The sequence below is a fragment of the Sinocyclocheilus grahami genome, unplaced genomic scaffold (assembly GCF_001515645.1).
Source record: "Sinocyclocheilus grahami isolate Dianchi unplaced genomic scaffold, SAMN03320097.WGS_v1.1 scaffold614.1, whole genome shotgun sequence".
Lineage (NCBI taxonomy): Eukaryota > Metazoa > Chordata > Actinopteri > Cypriniformes > Cyprinidae > Sinocyclocheilus > Sinocyclocheilus grahami.
In genome coordinates, this window is record NW_015505793.1 from 20,328 (window position 1) to 42,436 (window position 22,109).

Consider the following 22,109-nt stretch of genomic DNA (forward strand, 5'->3'; position numbering starts at 1 on the left):
TTATCGTGAAAGTGAGAATGCGGCATACTATTATTATATTACTATACATTTTACGGTTTAACATAGGCAATATAAATCGTGAGGTGGTGCTGCTGTCACGGGAATTGTATTATGATTAACATTGTCGTTATGTCATTTAACTTTAAGTGGACCTGTTGCTCATATTTAACCTCTTTCCTAACACATGTGTATGCTGTTCGTTTCATGTACTGTAGGTAACCTTTTGTATGTGGGCGCTTTGTTATGACGCAAATGCTGTATATCCCTAAACGCGAGATCTCGCGCGCTGATTGGCCAGAGCAGAAAACACGCGCCGCGTGTCGGATTCGAAGTAAACAGTGGCGCACACCTGCCAAATTCCTGAATTATCCGCTTATAGCAAGTTTACTTTTGTCTGAATGATGTACCATATGTTACGCGATAACAGATAACAGCTCCTAACGATCAATTTCTTGCGTTATAATGGCCACTGCCGTCATGTGGCCGATTCCGTGGTTTGTCATTAAAGATTCTGCTCCTGGCGCTGGATACTTCATGTAAACTCTGTTTAAAAGGAATATTGTTCACAAGCAAAACGTAATGGATTGTGTTGTAACCGGAGGAAACGTGAAAGGTAATAACTCGTGAGAGTAACTTAATATAAATAAACTTAAGTGGCGCAACGTTAGCGTAACATAGACGTGCAACGTTAAACAGGCTTCGCATGCACTTGTATAAAATGACTTTATGAATAGAAGTATACTGATCCACACTTGTTGTAGTTTTAGCAAAAGCCATACATTCCCTGTCAAGAATCGGAGAGGAGCTGTATCTAGAGCCTGTGGAGGATGGGGTATGTGTTTATGATTGTTTAGCCTGATGTGAGGTGTTGGAATAATGTGTAATATATGATTTTCTATGCTGTGAGGTCATGTGACTTGTGTGTGTCCTGTGTTTTTAGTTGGCCCTACGGTCGGTCAACTCCTCCCGGTCAGCCTTCGCCTGCTTCCTGCTGTCTCCTCTCTTCTTCCAGAGATATCAGGCTGCTTCAGACCAGAGCTTCCGCTGCAAGATGCCCATCAAGGTGACATTTCCTGTTCCTGTTCATTCCATCCCTGCAGTTCCTCTTCATGTCTTTATGAGCTAAATACCTGTCCATTCATCACTAGAATGTGTCCATATATATTATAGTAATTATGGTATTATTTAGGTGGATTACTCTAGATTTATATTCATATTTATATTTATACAATGAAATAATTATGGTAATGTGAAATCAGACATTAGATTAATGATGTAAAATGATGTACCCTTTTGAGTTAATTACTTTAAATAGTTTAATGACAGATTGATGGTGTTGTATCAAACAATATTGTTAACTTCCACTAAAATACACACTATTACCTAAAAAAATTCAATTTTATATATGCAACAGTGTAATTTGCCAGAAAAGTCTAAGCTCCTCTTCTTAATGTGTTTTTTTTTTTTGAACGGGTGTTATTGTGAAAGTGAGAATGCGGCATACTATTATTATATTACTATACATTTTACGGTTTAACATAGGCAATATAAATCGTGAGGTGGTGCTGCTGTCACGGGAATTGTATTATGATTAACATTGTCGTTATGTCATTTAACTTTAAGTGGACCTGTTGCTCATATTTAACCTCTTTCCTAACACATGTTTATGCTGTTCGTTTCATGTACTGTAGGTAACCTTTTGTATGTGGGCGCTTTGTTATGACGCAAATGCTGTATATCCCTAAACGCGAGATCTCGCGCGCTGATTGGCCAGAGCAGAAAACACGCGCCGCGTGTCGGATTCGAAGTAAACAGTGGCGCACACCTGCCAAATTCCTGAATTATCCGCTTATAGCAAGTTTACTTTTGTCTGAATGATGTACCATATGTTACGCGATAACAGATAACAGCTCCTAACGATCAATTTCTTGCGTTATAATGGCCACTGCCGTCATGTGGCCGATTCCGTGGTTTGTCATTAAAGATTCTGCTCCTGGCGCTGGATACTTCATGTAAACTCTGTTTAAAAGGAATATTGTTCACAAGCAAAACGTAATGGATTGTGTTGTAACCGGAGGAAACGTGAAAGGTAATAACTCGTGAGAGTAACTTAATATAAATAAACTTAAGTGGCGCAACGTTAGCGTAACATAGACGTGTAACGTTAAACAGGCTTCGCATGCACTTGTATAAAATTACTTTATGAATAGAAGTATACTGATCCACACTTGTTGTAGTTTTAGCAAAAGCCATACATTCCCTGTCAAGAATCGGAGAGGAGCTGTATCTGGAGCCTGTGGAGGATGGGGTATGTGTTTATGATTGTTTAGCCTGATGTGAGGTGTTGGAATAATGTGTAATATATGATTTTCTATGCTGTGAGGTCATGTGACTTGTGTGTGTCCTGTGTTTTTAGTTGGCCCTACGGTCGGTCAACTCCTCCCGGTCAGCCTTCGCCTGCTTCCTGCTGTCTCCTCTCTTCTTCCAGAGATATCAGGCTGCTTCAGACCAGAGCTTCCGCTGCAAGATGCCCATCAAGGTGACATTTCCTGTTCCTGTTCATTCCATCCCTGCAGTTCCTCTTCATGTCTTTATGAGCTAAATACCTGTCCATTCATCACTAGAATGTGTCCATATATATTAGTAATTTCCTCTTGCATGCACAGTTTTTTCAGGCAGGCTAAAATGTAAAAAGGAAATTCGCAATGTACAGCAAAGTCGTCTTGATGGGAGTGTTTTCCTGCTAGTCTGTCTTTGTCTTGTGTCCTTCAGAGTGTTCAGGCTGTGTTCAAGTCCCTGGCGTCTCTGGAGCGCTCTGTAGAAAAATGCCGTATTCAGTTGAACAGTGAAAAGAGTCGACTGACCATAACTCTGCACTGTAAACATGGTAAAAACACTGTCTGCTGAAAACACTTTTTTTGTTAGTAGGATTAAATGTCAAGTATATTATCATCGCACAGCTCTATATATAAAGTTGGATATGCAAGTGGTCAACTTTGCCTGCTTGTAGGCCTGTCACGATAACAACTTTTTGCTGTGCGATATATTGCCCTAGAAATAATTGCGATAAACGATATTATTGTCATTTTAAAGACCATTTTATGCCACTGAATATAAAATCATAGTGTAACAGCATAATAATGCAAGAAGGCCTACACACTTCCAAATGACAACAAAATTAAGAATATTTAGGTCATGGAAATGAAGTATCAAAATATTAGATACCTTAAAAAACCTGAATAAATAGTAAATAAACATTTTCTAACAAAAAGTGCAAAGTAACAAGTAGAAAAAAAGAAAAATGCACAAAGAACTTGTATGCAGATTTTTCCATCTACAGATTTTTCCCTGACCTTCTTTTCTCTGTAAATTAAGGGTGCACACTATTCCTGAAAAACACAATCACTACTTAGCAGTCAGATGTCCGTATGCACAAAGACACAGATCCCTAAACAAGGCCATATGTGCAGATGCAACTTGTTTTGTAGAAGCATTTTTTTAATTTGAACTAGCACCTCATGACTACACCACGTTATGTACGAGAAGCTGTAAAAGACACAAGCGCAAGTGGAATGTACTAAACATGGGGACATTAATTTTTAAGTAAATATAATGGGCGATATATTGCGTCACCAAACGTTATTGAGGTCATGTACATATATTGCGCGATAAATTGATATATTGATTATTGCGACAGGCCTACCTGATTGCATACATACAGCATACTCACATAAAGCGAGACAATCTCAAATGCTTTATTGTTTATATCGTCACGGAGTGTAACTATATTATCGGCCAGTTCTAATCTGCTAAATGAGATTATGAGGAATGAACATAGTATAAATATTAACAAACATTGTGATTTTTTGTAAAGCTGCTTTGAAGTGAGTATTATGAAAAGTGTTATACAAATTAAAATTGACTTCATTGACCTTTATTATGGCATGGTAATCAGTCAGTAATACATTTTTTCTTCTAAATAAACTCAAAATATTGCATAGAAATGGCTTATTTTACAGTATGATCACCTAAACTGTGTGTGTTTGTTACAGGGCTCTTGAAAACCCACAATTTGTCCTTTCAGGACTGTGAGAGTCTGCAGGCCGTGTTTGATAAAGAGAGCTGTGCAAACGTGCTACAGGCTCAACCCAGGTTTACATTCATTTTAATACCTCATAACCTCAATATTATCAAGCCATTCGCATTCCCATTCAGAGTCTGTTTAATCATTTTCTGATGTACTTTGATGTCCACTGTAGGTTGATGGTGGACACAGTTCTGCATTTCCCTCCGTCTCTGGACGAGGTGAATCTGTCAGTGAGCAGTGACCGCGTGTGGCTCAGGAACCACGTGGAGGATGATGCAGGTATCAGTCATGTCAGACTATATTCTTATGATATGCATGAAACGAATCAAGTCAAAGTTTTTTCCTCTCTCAGACTCTCTCAGAGCAATGATGACTGAACTGTGTTTGAGCTCGGAGGAGTTTGATCATTTTGCCGTCGGCACTCAGACCAGCGTCACCTTCTGCCTCAAAGAGCTCAGGGTGAGTGTGTTCTTACACAAACATTCACATATTCACACCTAAAGACAGGCCTTAAAGACAACAAATCTAGCACAATTTGACAAATATCTGAGTGAAACAATATTTAAGCCCCCAACATCCAACTTATTTTTACCCTGAGTGTAGCTATTTGTAACCCGAATGTGTTGAGGCTTCCGGTTTCATCCGCATCCATTTACTTTTATCTGTACAAAACAGCTCGCTATGCTGCTTGATATTGCAAACTGGCATTTCTTATCATATTAGTTTAATGTATTGTCTTAATTATAAACACACTGGTTTTTAGTGCAAATAGTTTGATTGGATCTATATAGGAAGAGTTCATTTGCAAAAACCGATAAACGGCACTTTAAAAAAAAAAAGAAGAGCTGATTGCCGTGCATTATTCTCCACATATAGCGCGATCTGATCCCTAAACACATTTTGTCAAAAAAAGCCAGTTTTGTCCACTTTCAAGGCATCGCGAGTTCACGTTTTACTGCAGAAGCCGACAAGCACCCTTGTTGTTTTTGAACAGAAGCCGATAAGTCCATTTTAGCGAATCAGCGCGCTGTATTCAGGTCAGGTGACAAGGCTACTTTCACCTTGAAAAGACATGCTAGCTGAGAGGAGTTTCGTCAAAGCTAGCTGACTAAAAGTGATCGAGGATGGATCATTTCGACAAATTTGATGAACCTGTGATATCTTCTTCAGGGCGAAAAAGGAAAATAAAAGCTGAAACGTTTTCACGGAAGCTTGCAAAAGCAGCGCGTTACAATGGTGAGGGAAAAGCTGCGTGTAATCACATCCATACAGTTTATGATCACAACAACAACAACGTTTGTCAGGCATCTTCTACATTGTCATCTGAGGAGATTACAAAGACTAAACAAGTGTTTTTTTAAACTCTAAAACATGAAATGTGGAGTTATCTGCTTTTGCTATAAAACAAACTTTTAATATGTAAGAAAAACATACTTTCAATGAAAGTAAAGTAAATTACCTGTATTTGTTTAAGTTATTATTACTTAATCAAAATAACCCAACTGCAGTTTGATTATTACTTGGAATGCGCAATAAAAAAAAAAGTTATTTTGGAGCCAAAAATGTTTTACATTTCCTTAAAGATTTGTAACATTTGTTTAAAATAAAAAAAGGGATTTTTGTTATAGTAAAAACAAAAAATGGGTCAAATTTAATTACATTTTCAGACTTTTCTGTCAAGTAAATTTAAATAAATTACTAGCCAATGGCACTTCTATTGCCAAGGTGTCTGTAGAGGGCACAATCAAGAATGGGTCTTAAACATATTAAATAGATTATTAGCTGTTTTATATATGAATATATTTTAACCTTGATTTTGCTATTAAAATAACCATAGAATGCTATAGCATTAAAACTAATGTTTTTGTCTCTCTGGTTTTCCATCAGGGTTTGCTTGTATTTGCTGAGTCATCTGGTCTTCCAGTCTCTATGTATTTTGATGAGCCAGGCAGGTTAGTTTCTATTTGCTTATGAACTAGCCCAAGTTCACTTTTTGTCCACATAGCTTATTTTAAAATATTTAAAATTGATATGTATGCTACCATGCAAAAGTTTGGATATGCAAATATTTTTGAAAGATGCCTCACCAAGACTGCATTTATTTGATGAGTAAAAACAGTGATATTGTTAAATATTACTAAAATTTAAAATCTGTTCAAATGTAATTAAAAGCTGAATTTTTAGCATCGTTACTCCAGTCTTCAGTGTCACATGATCCTTCAGAAATCATTCTAATATATTGATTTGCTGCTCAAGAAACATTTCTTATTATCATCAGTGTTGAAAACAATCGTGCTGCTTAATATGTTTGTGGAAACTGATTTTTTTTTTTTTTTTTAGGATTCTTTAATGAAATGAAATTTCAAAAGAACTGCATTTATTTGAATCTTTTGTAACATTATAAATGTCTTTACTGTCACTTTTGATCAATTTAATGCATCTTTGCTAAATAAAAGTATGTATTTATTAAAAACAAATCTTATTTACTCCAAACTTTTAAACAGCAGTGTATCTGTGTATACTCACCTGTGTGTGTTTGTGGTTGTGTTTTTAGTCCAGTTATCCTGAGTGTAACAGACAGTGTTCTGGAGGCAAATTTTGTCCTCGCTACACTGTCAGAGGACTCGCATCCAAAGAACCACGTCAACTCTGACACAAAACAGTAAGTAAAAATCATAAAATATGGAATATAATCTTAAAAACTTTATATTGAGTTATATTTGTTACTTTAATACTTTTTCTCCCATAGCCCTGACACAGAACAACCACCAGATGACTTCATGAGCGATGACATGGACTCATTTCTCATCGCCATGGAGACCAGCGAACTACCTGGACCATCACATGCACCCGCATCCCCACCACGACCCTCCAATAACAGAAAGCACTCATTCAGTGAAGAGGAAGCACTTGCAGAAGGACCTCCCAACAAAAAGGTACAATAATTATTTAAATGAATCATTTGTTTAAAAATATAAAACCCAATGCCCAGATCTCACTAATATTCAGTCCCTGCTTTCTTTCATTCCTTTCAGTTTTGTTCGCTTTTCTTCGGTTCAGTTCTGCCCACTCCCTCTCAGTTGCCCAATCAGACGATGCAGAGCCAGGAAGTGCTTGCAAGTGACAGTGAAGATGAAAATCAGACAGAAACATCATAACCGCCCATCGACTGAACTCGGACGTAAAGGATGTGGAAAAAACACTCCCACATCCAACCTCACAAAGACTGCTGAATACATTTACACACAAATCTCCCCCTGATTTTATTTTTCTATGAAAATAATTATGGTTTTAAACCAAGAGATGAAGCAGTGAATATAACAAGCCACATCAAATCATTGCACAAGTCACATTAAAACATCTCACTCCCACTGCGGAATACAAATATGTGATCGAGTCTCTGATTATTTAAAAATATCCGTCAGAAAAAGGGGCAGAGTTTCTCCTGGCGTGAGATGTCTGAGAGTTACTGTTCCCAGGGGACACGGCATTATCAGCACCCTTGCTGCTGAGCACCTGGAAGCTCCTTCCTCTTGTCTGAGGCTTTTTCCTTTCTTTGTCTTTGTCCTTTTCCATTTCCTTCTCTTGTTTCTTTCTGTCTTTCTCTTCTCTTTCTTTTAGCTCTTTCTCTCTCTTTCTCCTCCTCCTCTCTTTCGCTGTCAGCCCCTCCTCTTTATTGCTAAAGTCCTGGATGAGGATTTTGGGGACGGGGGCTTTATTGGTCTCCCCTCGGAGTCGGCGAAACAGACCCAGACGTTTTGGGGTGCCTGCCTTTGTCAGTGAGTTGGACTGAGCGTGTGTGTCTTGTGTTGGTGTGTCTGTTGTCTGTTCTGAATGTGTGTGTTCTTGCTGCTGTGGCTCTTTGAAGGTGTCCTCAGAGAGGATTGTGGGATAGGAAACCCGCGAGCTGGAAGTCCTGCGCACGCAGAGGTGAGCTGGTGGGACGTTTGGGGATTTTGAAGAGAGGGACTCTAACCCTTGGCTGTCTCCTGGTATTGCACATTCACTGTTATGAGGGTTGCCAGTTCCAGCAGTTACATGCTCTCTGCTGGTCTCCGAGTTGTCAGATCTGGTTGTGACATGATCATCTTTGTAATCTGGGTTGCCAGATCCAACAGCAGAATCTACTATATTGTTCTCAGGGTTGCCAGATTCACTTGTAGAAGGCACGTCATTGTGTTCTGGGTTGCTAGATCCAGTGGTCACATGCTCTCTGCTGGTCTCTGAGTTGTCTGATTCATTTGTGACATGCACTTCTTTGTGATCCGGGTTGCCAGATTCAACAGCAGAATCCACTATATTACTCTCTGTGTTGCCAGATCCTGTTGTAACTTGCACATCATTACATTCTGGGTTTTCAACAGGAGAACCAACTATATTGCTCTCTGAATTGTCAGATCCAACAGCAACTTCCATGCCATCGCTTTCTGGTTTTTCAGTGTCAGTGGTAACATCTGTCATTTTGCATTCAGGGTTGCCAGATCCTGTTGTAACGGGCACAGTGTTGTTCTCTGGGTTGCCAGATTCACTTGTAACAGGCACAGTGTTGTTCTCTGGGTTACCAGATTCACTTGTAATAGGCACAGTGTTGTTCTTTGGGTTGCCAGATTCACTTGTAACAGGCACATTGTTGCTCTCTGGGTTGCCAGATTCACTTGTAACAGGCACATTGTTGGTCTCTGGGTTGCCAGATCCAGCAGCAATTTCCATACCATTGCTTTCTAGTTTGCCAGATTCGGCAGTGATGTCTATTGTGTTGCGTTCAGGTTTTCCTGATCCAGGAGCAGCATGTATTTCGTTGCTTTCCGCATAGACAGGTCTACAGATATCATCCTCTACATTGTTTGTGAGCTTGCTTGATTCATCAGTATTGGCTTCACAACATGCTATATTTTCAGTTTCAGGTGATTCATTTACTTCACTACTTTTGTGATTGATCTCACTGATTTCTTTATTACCACATGTGCCAACAGAGTGTGTAGATGCTACTGTTGCATCCTGAGGTTCAAGGATGATGGTGCCATCAGCAGAATCCACTTCACTTTGCTCTGGGTTGCCAGATCCTACTGCATCCTCCACAGTGGGATCTGTTGGACAATGCTCCAACTCTTTAGAAGTAACAGTAGCATCCATGTCATTGTGCTCTTGTTCGCCTGATTGGGATTGCTGTAGTGGATCTGCTGATCCGTCCAGATGCTCTCTTTCACTTTCTTGTTCAGTTTTTAAAGAGGATGACGTTAGCGCTGCTTCAGATGGTTGCACTGTTTCTTTCCAAGCACTATGAGAGTGACTGTCACTCTCTTTTAAGCTTATATCTTGTCTGTCTTCCTCCAATCTCTTGTCATCTTTCTCCTCATACATCTTTAAAGGGTCTAATATCTCTGTGGTCTCCTCAGGGAGAACATCAAACTCTTGCTGAATCCCTTCCTCCTTGTCTGCATCAGGGCGGTTTTCACCAATAGGCTGAGTCTCCTCATCTTCTTCTATAGCTGTGTGTATGAACAAACTGTCTTTTGGCCTTTCCAAATGTTCATGTTCTTCATGTTGATCTCTAGATGTTTGAGACCTCTCTTCCTCCTGGACAACATCTACCTGTATCTCTTTCTCTGGGATATTTTCCTCATTTTCTTCAGTCACTATGATGTTTGGCAGCCTTTCTTCTTCTTGTTTGCAATATTCTGTTCGTATTTCTTCTTCCTGGATGTTGCTGTCTGGTTGTATTTCCTCTTCCTGTTTACTGGAGTCAGTCTGTATGTCTTCTTCCTGTGATGTACTTTCCCCACATGCCTCTAAATTTTTCTCAGTCTCCACAGTCTGTTCATCTTGACACGTCTGTTTGTCTGTATTCTGTTCATTTTTATTTGTTGGTGCTTCTGTGTTCTGATCATCATGAGTTTTGTCTTTTTCTATATTCTGTTCAACCTGATGTCCTTGCATTTCTGTACTCTGTGCATCTTGATTTGTGTCCTTTATATGATGATGTGTCTGTATGCTTTCCTCAACCTCACACCCAGCGGTCCTGTCTTTCTCTTCACCTCGTGTTGTTTCTGAATTATCTTTCTGTTGGTTCAAAGATGTTTCTGTATGCTCTTTCTCAAAGACATCACAGTCAATAGTTGAGGACACCACCACTGAGATGTTGGGATGTGTGCTGTGATCTTTGTGTGTGCAGAGTTCGTCCGCTAGTCTGTCCCTTTTGGCCCTTTGCTCCCCAATGATACCACACACACTCCTCCTCCTCACCTCCTCGTCATCGCTCTCCTCCATCACACTTTGTGAGAATTTTCTACCCCCTCCGTCCCACTCCTCTGTATCCGTCTTGCTGCTCCTCTTTCTCCATTTCTTGCGCAGAACTGAAGGAGAAAGAGAAGAATGTGAGCGCATGAGAGGAAGAGTCAGGCTTCCCTTCGGTCGCTCCTTCTTTTCATGTTCCTTTTGTTTGTCCTGCGCTCTCTCCCATGCCATTCTGTATCCGTGACAGCGCCCTCGCGGGTCAAAGGTCGAGTTTGGTCTCTCTTTTTTCCATTTCTCCAGCTCTTTCTCAGTTTGTTTTTGCAGGTCCGCCCAGGACAGGGACACCGAACATACCTGAGGGTGTAACAGTGGTTTTGAGTAAAGAAGTCCAACAGTTAGCGGAAGCTAGAGATTACAGTTTATACATTTTTAAATATGAGTATTTTTCTTACACACATGCATCGATTTGCTTCAGAAGGCCTTTATTAACCCCCCGGAGCAGTGTGGAGAACTTTTATGATGAATGGATGCACTTTATTGGGTTTCCAAATCTTAACACCCATTCACTGCCATTATAAAGCTTGTTTAATATAACATTATTTAATATAACTCCGACTGTTTTCGTCTGAAAGAAGAAAGCCTTATACACCTAGGATGGCTTGAGGGTGAGTAAATCATGGGGTAATTGTCATTTTTAGGTGAACTATCCCTTTAATGCGTAAAAACAGCAGACGGTCTAAATGTAAATGCATATTCATGACAGTAGGTCGCAGTTTTGGACAGTTACCCCTGTTCACAGGAGAAGAAAGAAGTCAAACAGTATTTAAATATTTTCAAATATTCAGTTTTCAGATTTTTGCATTCACTATGGTGTTTAACAAACAACACCGAATACAAGAGTATAGAGATAAGAGAGCTGGTGTTGTGAGAAATCAGGTCTCTTATCAACTAATAGTTAAACTAAGTACACACACATAACATTAATTTAAAGTATGTATATAAATATAATGTAAGCATTGTAAATACTTACAATGTAGTGCATAATAAAATAAACTGGACAAAAAATTCACTTGATAAAGTTAAACAATATTAAATAATTTAACATTGATCATAACTGAAATATTTACACATTTAACACAAAATTGCATTAAAGATTGTTGTGAATATTGTCATAATTGTGTAAAGCAGATGAGTGTTGGATAGGCTAAGCTCTCAGGCTAACCGGGTATCTGCATGCAATTCATACAGAGATTCATTAGGGTGTGAACAGGCCTTTATTCAGATGAGTTGAAATAATCAGTAATACTACCTCATGGATAAAGGCATCAGCCTGCTCATGTTGAACACGCTGTTTAACACCTCGCAGTCTTTCCAGGGTTTCCATCTGTCCGTCACACTCTTTTCGCAGCCGTCCTTCTCCCAGACAGCGGCGCACCAGCACCACAGCGACCTGAAACAAAACACGCACACCTGCAACACACACAAGCTGTGCTCAATGCATGGACTCCAACAACAGCTCAACATGGCAAGAGGTGTAATAAAGGTGCACAATTTTTTCATAAAACAAAATACAACCAAAGAATGGATGGTACTTTTGACAAATAGGTTCTAAAACTGTATTAGTGGTATTAGTGGCCTAGCAAATGTTTTATTCTGCATAATGCAAGTTGTGCTGTGCTAACCGCCCTGCTGAAATCACATGGCCTGTTTCACACTGTATTCAATAGCAAACGGACACTATCGGACACTTATTGTTGCAGAATAAACAGTGGTAAATGGTGACAAATATTGCAACAGTAGCATCCAGTATCTGAACATTTTTGCATGATTTGCCATCCAAGCCAATAGGTGACAGTATAACGTCTAAGACCACAATCAAACCAACAATTACTTATGGTGTGTTCAAGTCATGTCGGATAGATCGTATTTACGAGTTGAACGCCACCACAAAGTTGTTATTACGAGTGGGGAAACTCGAAATTTTCTTTCCGAGGTGTCAATGAGAAACATGGCGGAATCGATGGATGCAACGTCTGTAGTTGACGGTAAATTTTTGTTTAAATTGATAGTTATAAACTTAAATTGGTCATGTTCTTGTTACGCAATCCAAGTAAAAAAATGCAGACCCTGTTGTATTTTCTTGTAATTTATTAAAAGAAGGTACACCGCCATCTTGTGCCGACTAAACTGACTTGAACGCATCTGACGTCGTAATTACGACTTGTCAACTCAGAAGTACGAACGTCCCAGGAGGACTTGAACGCAGCATTAGTGCATCTTTAAATCATGCAAATATATAGTTCAAAAACAAACCACAGCAGAAAAAGAGATCCCAGACTCTGAGCAGAGTGTCGAAGGGCAGGTGACGGCTGTATAGACACATCAGCCAATCAGTGGCAAACATGAGAGGCTCCACCCCCTGATTCTGTAGGTGTTTGTGTGCGGCAGGACACTGTTTTTTTAACACGCTTGAGAGAACAGCAGCATCGAATAAAACACCTTCCTGAAGAGAAAGAAAAATAAAAGCCTATTTATCATTTTTCACACACATTTAACAGCTGTTTTCATGGTTACTGTAAAGATGCCCTACCAGCAGAGGGCTGTAGTATCCAGGGAGGTAGAGCTCACTAATCTGCGCCAGACACCAGAACGCCTCCTAAAACAAAGCAAACAATTAAGCCATGTTAAGCATCAAGGATACTAGCAAACAAACTATTTCTGCAGTAGCCAGTACATACAATTTCAGCTATAATAACTGGACACCACTCATGGAATTAAATATTTAAGGGGCAGTTCTCCCAAAGATGAAAACTCTGTCGTCATTTACTCACCCTCAAGTGGTTTCAAACCTGTATGACTCTCTTTCTTCTGTTGAACACAAAAGAAGATATTTTGAAGAATGTTGGTAACCAAACAGCTGCAGGTAGCTACTGACTTCCATAGAGTTTTTCTTCTATGGAAGTCAATGGCTACTGGCTACTGTTTGTTTCCCAACATTATTCAAAATATATTCTTTTGTGATTAACATTTCATTTTTGGGTGAACTATGCCTTTAAATAATAGTATTGAGGTCATGTGGCAATAAATGGTAGTAAACTACTGTTTGAAATTGTTTAGCATTGCATAAACTGTTTCACATGCTATTTAAGAAAACGACAGGTAAAAAGTTTCAAGTATGAGATCAGTAACATTTTTTAAAAAGAAATCAATACTTTAATACACCAAGGATGCATTAAATTGATCAAAATAAACAGTAAAGACATTTATAATCTTGCAAAAATTAAATGCTGTTTTTTTCTATTCAAAGAATTCTGAAAAGAAAGGATCACGGTTTCCACAAAAATATCAAGCAGCTGTTTTCAAAATTGATAATAATAATAATCAGAAATGTTTCTTGAGCAGCAAATCATCATATTAGAATGATTTCTGAAGAATCATGTGACACTGAAGACTGGAGTAATGATGCTGAACATTCAGCTTTGATCACAGGAATAAATTACATTTTATAATATATGAAAACAGAAAACAGTAAAATTATTTAAAACTGTAAAAAATATTTACAAATGTTAAATTTACAATTGTAAAAATATTTCACAATATTACTGTTTTTACTTTGACTTATTTCAAAAATGCCCCCAAATGTTTGAATGGTAGTGTACATTATAAATGTATGTTTCACATATTATATGTGACCCTGGATCTCAAAAGCAGTCTTAAGTCACTGGGGTATATTTGTAGCAATAGCCAAAAATACATTGTATGGGTCAAAATTATCGATTTTTCTTTTACGCCAAAAATCATTAGGATATTAAGTAAAGATCATGTTCCATGAAGATATTTTGTAAGTTTCCTACCGTAAATATATCAAAACTTAATTTTTGATTAGTAATATGTATCGCTAAGAACTTCATGTGGACAACTTTAAAGGTGATTTTCTCAGTATTTAGATTTTTTACGGCCTCAGATTCCAGATTTTCAAATAGTTGTATCTCGGCCAAATATTGTCCTATCCTAACAAACCTTTTGTTTTGAGAATTTTTTTGTGGTCCATGGTCACATTTGGTTGTTTAATCTGTAATAGCTCTTTGTTATTTACTGTATTACCAGGTAAATAATCATGACAGAAGCAGTACCTCGGCAGGCATGTTCATCAGAAGGACAGCTGCCACTGGACCCTGTGCCTGACAGTAGCCCTCGTCTGGACGATACTGAGTGTACGCTTTCAGGACCTCCAGCAAGTCCTTCTGACTGCTCATACAGAGACCAGACAGAAGCAGACACCGAATGAGAACGGGAGCTTTATGACTAATGTTGTGAATTATAATGCTGCAGAGCACATTGAAAGGGAAGGGAAAGGCAACAGTACCCATGACCGTCTTTGGACTGGAACATCTCGTGGAAGGGAAATTGTCTGTCTGTGTCTCTTTTGATGATATCGGTCCATCCCTGATGATCTGGAGCTTCAACTAGACGCTAGTGGAAACAGAGGAAACACAGGGCTTATATAAGAGATTATAAAAAAGATGATACAAATATGACCAATCACTTACTTTATAGAGTTCTTGACTTTTTTCTTTTCTATCCTTAGCTCCACAGAGCAGTGGCCAGCCCTTTGCCCTGACGGATGCTGGGATGCCCTTCTGACACTGACCTTTGACCTGAGACAAAGAAAGAGAGCTGAGCGATGCTGTTGACTATCGTAGGACTCATGCTACAAAAGCTGTTTTGACTGCAGATGACTTTTGGACGATTTTTGGAAATGTTAGCATATTGGGTAATACTGGATAAAATATTTAGTTAATAATTACCTTAGCATTAAATATAATAATCCTAAATCTTTTTTTTATGATTGGTCAAGGTACATACAGAGGAATTTGGCACTCATTTGCAGGCTGCAGTATTTGACATTCAACATCCTGTATCATATGTAGGCCGACTGACAATGATATGAGGTCTCACACAATAATCAGCAGACGAATAAAGGCTCAAAGAATCAATCAAGATCATAAACAGCGGAATACATTTATTTTCAAAACTAGTTTGATGATTTTGTATGTCATCACATCAGACAGGAGACTTTATTTCTTTATGGCCAGCTTGAGCCAATGGCAGCTTGTGAAACATCTGAGCAATTTACACATCTCTAATTCATTAACTGATTACAGATTTATGAATTTTCGAGTTCCATAAACAGGCCTCTACAGTTTAGAGCTGTTCAACTTACAAATAATCTGAACGTTATTATTCGTTCTCTTCTCTGTCCCTTGTGAAAAACAAATGTGCTTAATTGTAATTTCAAATCTTGAAAGTATATATTTTTTTAAAAACTACTAGCAGATAATATATTATTAATGAAACAAAAGGCCACATAAGTGTACTTGAAGAGAGTTCACTTTCATGACTTTCTAAACACACTCAAGTAAAACAAGTTAAAGTGCACTTTGATATAATGTCAAATTGAAAGTTTAACTTCAAAGTACATGTCATGTTGTAATAATCTTGTCATGCGTGAAAGACATAGTTTAAATTTATTTTTGATGTGTTGACTAATATACAAAAGGACTGGAATGAAAAAGCACTTGATTATAATTTTTAACTGCAGAGTTATTTGATATTACATTTAAAGTTAATGGCCCGGTTTCACAGACAGTGCTTAGACTAAGCCAGGATTAGGCCATAGTTCAATTAGGACATTTAAGTCATTTTTATAAACATGCTTAGAAAAAAACATTACTGGGGTGCATTTTGAGACAAAACAAAGGCACTGATATATTTTAAGATCAGTCAGTGCAAATTTCTTTCAGTTAAAACAGCTAAGACTTACATTTTAGTCTAGGATTAGGCTTAAGCCTCGTCTGTGAAACCGGGGGATAATATTTTAAATACTACAGTGCAACTTCTTCATTACAAATGTGTAATTAGGAATATATTTAAATACATGACATAAAGGTTTCAATAGAAATTATATTAAAATATATTTTAGTTCATCATAAATGCTTGTCAGTACATTTGGCAGTACACATTAGCTATATTTCAAAGACAACGGAAGTAATTATGAAATTACACATAAATATGTACTCAAGCCCTATTTAAGTGGTCATAAAAGCAGACTATAATTCAGCTAATTGCATTTAATATACATTTAAAATGAAAAATTAATATATAAAATAAAAATGAATGTATATTATTTCCGTAAGTACTTTTTTTCATTAAAGTATGCTCAAGTGTACTTGTATTTCCACAAGGGGTTGGCACAAAATTTCAAATTTTATCATTGCATGACTAAACTTTTTTTTTTGAAGAAATACGTTGCGTGTCCATGCAAATCTTGCCACATCAGAGTTGGCTTGACAGATGCTTTTCCATGTGAATTATACATTCCAACCGATAAATATGAATTTATTTTGTCTTCATGATATTTTCTATCATAGTGCTTAGATATTGCTGGGACTCCATGTTTGAATAAATGTCTGAAGGATATTCTGGTCCCTAGATATGGATGGGGGCCACAAGTCATTATATAAAAAAAATGTGCAAGATGTAGATTTGATTTTATATACAATTTTACACACAAGTATACAATAGCAAGATAGACACACCTTGTTGCTCTTTTTCTCCATCACTTGCTCCCATTGAGTCATGAGGTTGAGCCACTTGGACTCTCGATGTCTCACTAACTCAGGACATGGACCGTCACTGTCAACAACACACACAATCAGCAACACTACACTCACAATACAGCAACATCACCGTCACTGTACAGTCAGCATGAACATACTTTCCACTGAAGCAGAAAATCACACTCCTTTACCCTGCTTCCTAACTCACTCTCACTAAAGCGCGTCCCCATACCAGAGCAAAGCACGAGTGTCACAAGAGGCAAACACGCAAAAAAACAGGAAACCACACTCTGACAGGCTAGAAATCACCATGGCAACATGACAGGATGTTGAGAAGGAGAAAATGAGAGTAAGAAGTGCGGAAGGTGACTGTAACATGGTGAATTATGAATTATCAATATTGGCAATACAGAACTAGAAGCACCTTGACCACAGGTGATATATTTAATTACACACACTGTCAAGAACACTTAAATCAGTTTCCACCCAAACTCTGAGCCAGACATCAACACTGACCTGTCAGTTTCTCCATTCCCTAGAATGAAGCCGAAGCGGTTCGTCTCCATAACCGTGACCTCCGGCCCATGATTCCCCTCCTCATCCTTGCTATGGTCTGATTTAACAGACATCTATGCATGTGTGAGAGAGAAATGCATCCAGAAACATGATGTCATGTTTGATAACGAATGGATTTCTATGTCAGTCTCATTTCTGTTACCAAACAAGTGCCATTTTAAAAGCAAATTCATTTGCATGACACAATATACATGGCACTGTAGATGTATAGCCTGTAGTATGTATTGATTTGGAATTAAACCCTATTTACTAATGCACATTAAGCATCATTAATTATCATTAATACAGTAGAACAACAGAAAAACACAGTCAATTGTGAGATAATGGTCAATAGAGCAAGTTACCTTCACGCTTCTGCCAAACTCAAAGGTGCCGTTGTCCTCTGATGGGAGGGAAGACAACTAAGACAAAGACTTCCGCTGTAAAGTCAGCTAGTGTGTGGTTGTGCATGTGTGTGTATGTGTGTGCGTGTTTGAATAACTTGGCTGGAGAAAAGGCCATGTTGGATCCTCCTTTATGATGAAAATCAAATAGCCCAATGATTTCTTGTGTTAAGCATTATAAGGAACTGAAAGTTCAGTTTCACTAGTGCCCTGTGATGATGACATGCATCAGGTAACGTCACATTAATTGAGACACTACATTGAATACACTTTGCAGGACTAGAGTGAAGGAGGGTGAAGTGGGAAACTTGAGAAATTGTCACTGGCTTTGTTTTAAAATATATTCCAAGTGGCTCATATCACAATATTATTTTAGAAATACATTGCACCATACAGATCAAAAAGGAAGTGTTTCATACAAAACCTCAAATGCTCAAGTGGATTTTGCCCTAAACTGTGGTAAATGTGACTACACCTTTATAGTCAAAGTGGGACCGGTAGTTATTTCAAAAACAACATTCAAATGTAAATTAAAATGTGCAACAATAACGATCTGCTATTTGTTCAGTGCAGTGATACAGTGAAGATGTATTTAGCACAGCTGGAAAAATGTATTGACCAAAATGTATTGATCAGAAACCTACTACTAATTGTTATAAGGGGGTGGAGTTTGCCAGGCATATGGGCCTACTAAGACACCAAGTTGCCCCAAATCACCACTGTGTGTGTGTAATTATTTTTAATGGTTGTTATTCTGAAAGTGAACTTGTTCTTCTGTCGCTTCAAAATAAAGTGTGCAGGGCGTTAACGACACAAAGAACATGATGGATGGAAAGAGGAACTTGTTTAGTGGCCCAAAGTGAAAATGTAAGAAAGTAGTGATGAAGATGTCATCCCCTCAGAGGACCTCAGATGATGCCAACCCTGAAACAACTTACAGAACTACCACATTTTGCTATAAGTTTGATTGCATCATATAATAATTGCTGTTAATAGTGTTCATCGTCTGTTTGATTACGTCTTAAATTGATTTTTCCATACATTTCTACCATATCTACATTAACTGACAGTCACCACTGATAAGCTACCACTAAATATTGTAGAAACTTAATTTGCTGTAAAGTTGCTTTGCAATGATTTGTATCGTGAAAAGCGCTGTACAAATAAACTTGAATTGAATGTGAAAAGAAAAAGAAAGAGTAGCCATACTTATGGTGACCGCATCAGTCAAGATGCTATTTTCTGCCCTCACAGCCATGTAAAGAATGAGATTTGTCTAGATAGTGTATATGAGACTGGTTAAAACTGCATCTCTGCAGTTATTAATTATTCCATTTGTGTGTTTAGAAGCAAATTATGATGTTCAGCCATACTGAGATGTTACTTACCTGGTAGTACTTACCTCGTGAGTTTATTATTTAAACCAACATTCAAAGTGATAAATATTAACAGGTAAATATAAACTGTAACCTCTCTAAAAATGAAGAAATAGTTAATATTTCCAGATTATCATGTTTTCCTTTCAAAACAAACATTTTTTGTGTATTTTCCAAGTCTTTTTAATGTGGTACACAGTAGAGCTGTCAAAATGACTGAAAAACTAAATTCGAATTTTCCACTTAAATATTATCAAAATTCGAATTATATAATAATTCGCATAATTTCAGGGGGGGGGGGAAAGCTTTTGGCATCTCTCCTGAGGCCACAAGAGGGCGCATCGAGTAAACTATTATGCACGTTTCTTCAAAGCATAATAAAATAACATGACTATCTTTGAAAAAAGTGCATAGTGTTTAAAATAATGTTTATAAACCCTATATAATTAATAAAGTTGCTTAAACAATTAGGAAAAAAACAGCACCATGCATGTAAGTATAGTTTAATACAAAGGACCGAAAACCAATCACAAAAGTAGGCTACTTTCTTCATTTAAAAACATGAGATACAGTGGGATGGGGAAAAACCGCCATAAAGTCTTGAGACATTGTTTTTTAAAAGTTGAACTTACATTAATTTTGCATAGCTTTCTAAACATGCCGCTCTCTTGTGTGAGATGCGAGTGCAACGCTGATAGATCTCCCTCTAGAAAATGTGATAAATATGCATTCTCTGTGAACGCCTTGGTTTTAGTTTCGCCGTAAACAACATATTCGCCACACTGATGCCCTCTTTTTTTCCGCTATATATTGAATGAGCAACGTAGCAGCGCCGCATCTAGTGGGTTCAACTGGATAGGCTAACAAAAGCATTAAAATGCAATGACACTTACATTGTCATCGCATTTCGTGCGCCACTAATAAGGCTGCCTGACGGCTGACGCAGACCTAAAATTCGAATGCAACGTTTTTGCATACGGTTCCAGAGCTCATGGCAGCTCCAGTTGTAAAGTTGTAAAGTTGTAACGTTTTTTATTTTATTCGACGAATATTCGAAATTCCAATTTTTTTTTGACAGCCCTAGTACACAGGTGTAATATCTTTATGGCGGAATCACAGCAGTGACAGGAAACTCTTGAGCCTGTGAGAGGATCCTCTGATGCAGCAGTGAGAGGATCCTCTTGGACCAGTGCAGCTTTAGCATAAACCTCTGGGACCAGGGAGGTTGAGAGAGGAGCTCTGGGACTGAAGCAGCCTTTGACACCAGCTTTGTTCCCATCATGAGAGGAAACTTTGTGGTGGACACAACGAGAATCATTGTGACCCAGACAATCAAGCCAGAAACCTCTGGAAAACTTTACAACTGGAGCTGCCATGAGCTCTGGAACCGTAGCGGGTTCTGGGGCAGTAGCAGCAGCGGGAACCTTCAGGCCGGGACCTTTCAAGTGAGGAACCTCTGTGGAGCCTCAGCAGCTTCTGGAGCAGCAGTGACAGGAACCTTTATCACAGCCTTCACAGGGATTTCCTGATCAAAGGCAGCTGAGAAAAAGAGCTCTGTGTCCATGACTGAAACCCCTGATGCATCTGTGGCACAGATCTCTGGGACTCGGACGCCGGTGGCAGGAACCTCTGGAGCGGCAGTGAGAGGAACTTGTGAAGCGGGCTTGACAGGGAACTCTGGGACACTCTGGGTGACTCCATTATTAAAAATATGATTGGATGGTGCAGTACTAAACTAAACTATCTATTTACAACTCACATCCCTCGGCGAGTAGTTCCGCAAGATGCTAAAACTACAGCCTCAGGCCAAGGCGCCAGATGCAACCAAGGTCTGCCAGCCCTGCAAGACGCTAAGGCTGGAGAGATGGAGTCAGCAGCACTCCCAGCGACCACACTGTTGCCTGCTTCCCGTAGTACTCGCCCTTCTCAAAGTACTCAGGAGGGCAGAAATTTGCTGTCCCTGGAGGTAAGTGTGTCACATGTTTAAGTTTGCTTTACTACTTTTCTCACTTTACTCTGACTGAAATGGCAAGATTGGCTTTCATCTTCTGAGAATGTTGTGACTGTATTGTTAATATCTCGCTGTGTCCCGTCTGATTAATACATACTGTAATGGGTTGTGACGAGAGGGGCGGGGCCGAGAGCCGTGGGGAACGGAGCAAGGCCGGTGGAGTAAATGCTAATGCACGACACCTGCGCCACTCACCGGTCTCGAGTCCCACGGAGGAGCTCCGGAAGGATAAAAGGAGGAGTGACGACAGTGTTGGAGGAGAGAGGACCAGGCCTGGACTTTATTTTGTGTTTTGTGTGCGGCAGTCGTCCGTGAGGGGCTGCTGCTTTACTTTCATTTTGTGTTTGTTTATTTTATTAAATTGTTTAAATGTCCGCCGGTTCCCGTCTCCTTCTTCCCGATCTACATACGTTGCTACATTGGTGCCGAAACCCGGGAGGAAGGAGGGACACGCTGCCAGAGATCCCTCGCCGCTGTGGTGAATCCGCGGTGCCATCGAGCATGGCGGAGCAGTCTGCCACCATGGAGGCTCGAGGCGGTGGGCTGGAGTGAGTTGCCGGGGGGGCAGACGAACTCGCTGCCGGCCGCCTGGGCTGTGGAGGGACGGCTGCCATCTGTGAAGGAGCGGAGGAGTCGCCACCGTTCGCCTGAGGCCGGAGCCTGCTGCCACCCACCATGATGGGGAGGAGCAGGGAACGGGGGACTCCTGCCGGCTGCCTGAACCCGGAGGAGTGTCGGGCCGTCCACTGAGGGCTGTCCAGTGCCGCCGTCTGGCATCGCAGAAGAGTTTACTCAGCTGGTGGAGGGCCGAGCGGCAGTGTG

The 22,109-nt window shown here is 39.3% G+C and overlaps 2 protein-coding genes across 3 annotated transcripts; one reads left to right on the top strand and one right to left on the bottom strand.

Annotated features, from left to right (window-relative positions):
- Positions 1-284: 284 nt before the first annotated feature.
- Positions 285-7,474, top strand: LOC107557680 (cell cycle checkpoint control protein RAD9A). Of its 2 annotated transcripts, none has more exons than XM_016241169.1 (11): positions 285-613; positions 762-832; positions 941-1,063; positions 2,773-2,887; positions 4,053-4,152; positions 4,260-4,366; positions 4,440-4,546; positions 5,975-6,039; positions 6,642-6,749; positions 6,837-7,023; positions 7,123-7,474. In XM_016241169.1, the coding sequence occupies exons 1-11, from the start codon at positions 580-582 to the stop codon at positions 7,243-7,245; spliced, it is 1,140 nt and encodes a 379-aa protein (XP_016096655.1). In that variant the 5' UTR covers positions 285-579; the 3' UTR covers positions 7,246-7,474. The 2 variants fall into 2 exon arrangements, with proteins under 2 accessions (XP_016096655.1, XP_016096654.1); XM_016241168.1 differs by lacking the exons at positions 285-613; positions 762-832; positions 941-1,063 and adding exons at positions 1,762-2,089; positions 2,238-2,308; positions 2,417-2,539.
- LOC107557678 (uncharacterized) lies at positions 7,354-17,925 on the bottom strand. Its single transcript, XM_016241166.1, has 10 exons — positions 17,862-17,925; positions 17,458-17,570; positions 16,921-17,017; positions 14,872-14,979; positions 14,688-14,794; positions 14,455-14,569; positions 12,912-12,977; positions 12,635-12,824; positions 11,631-11,791; positions 7,354-10,675 (listed from the first exon to the last, which is right to left on the bottom strand). The coding sequence occupies exons 2-10, from the start codon at positions 17,568-17,570 to the stop codon at positions 7,496-7,498; spliced, it is 4,137 nt and encodes a 1,378-aa protein (XP_016096652.1). The 5' UTR covers positions 17,862-17,925; the 3' UTR covers positions 7,354-7,495.
- Positions 17,926-22,109: the final 4,184 nt, after the last annotated feature.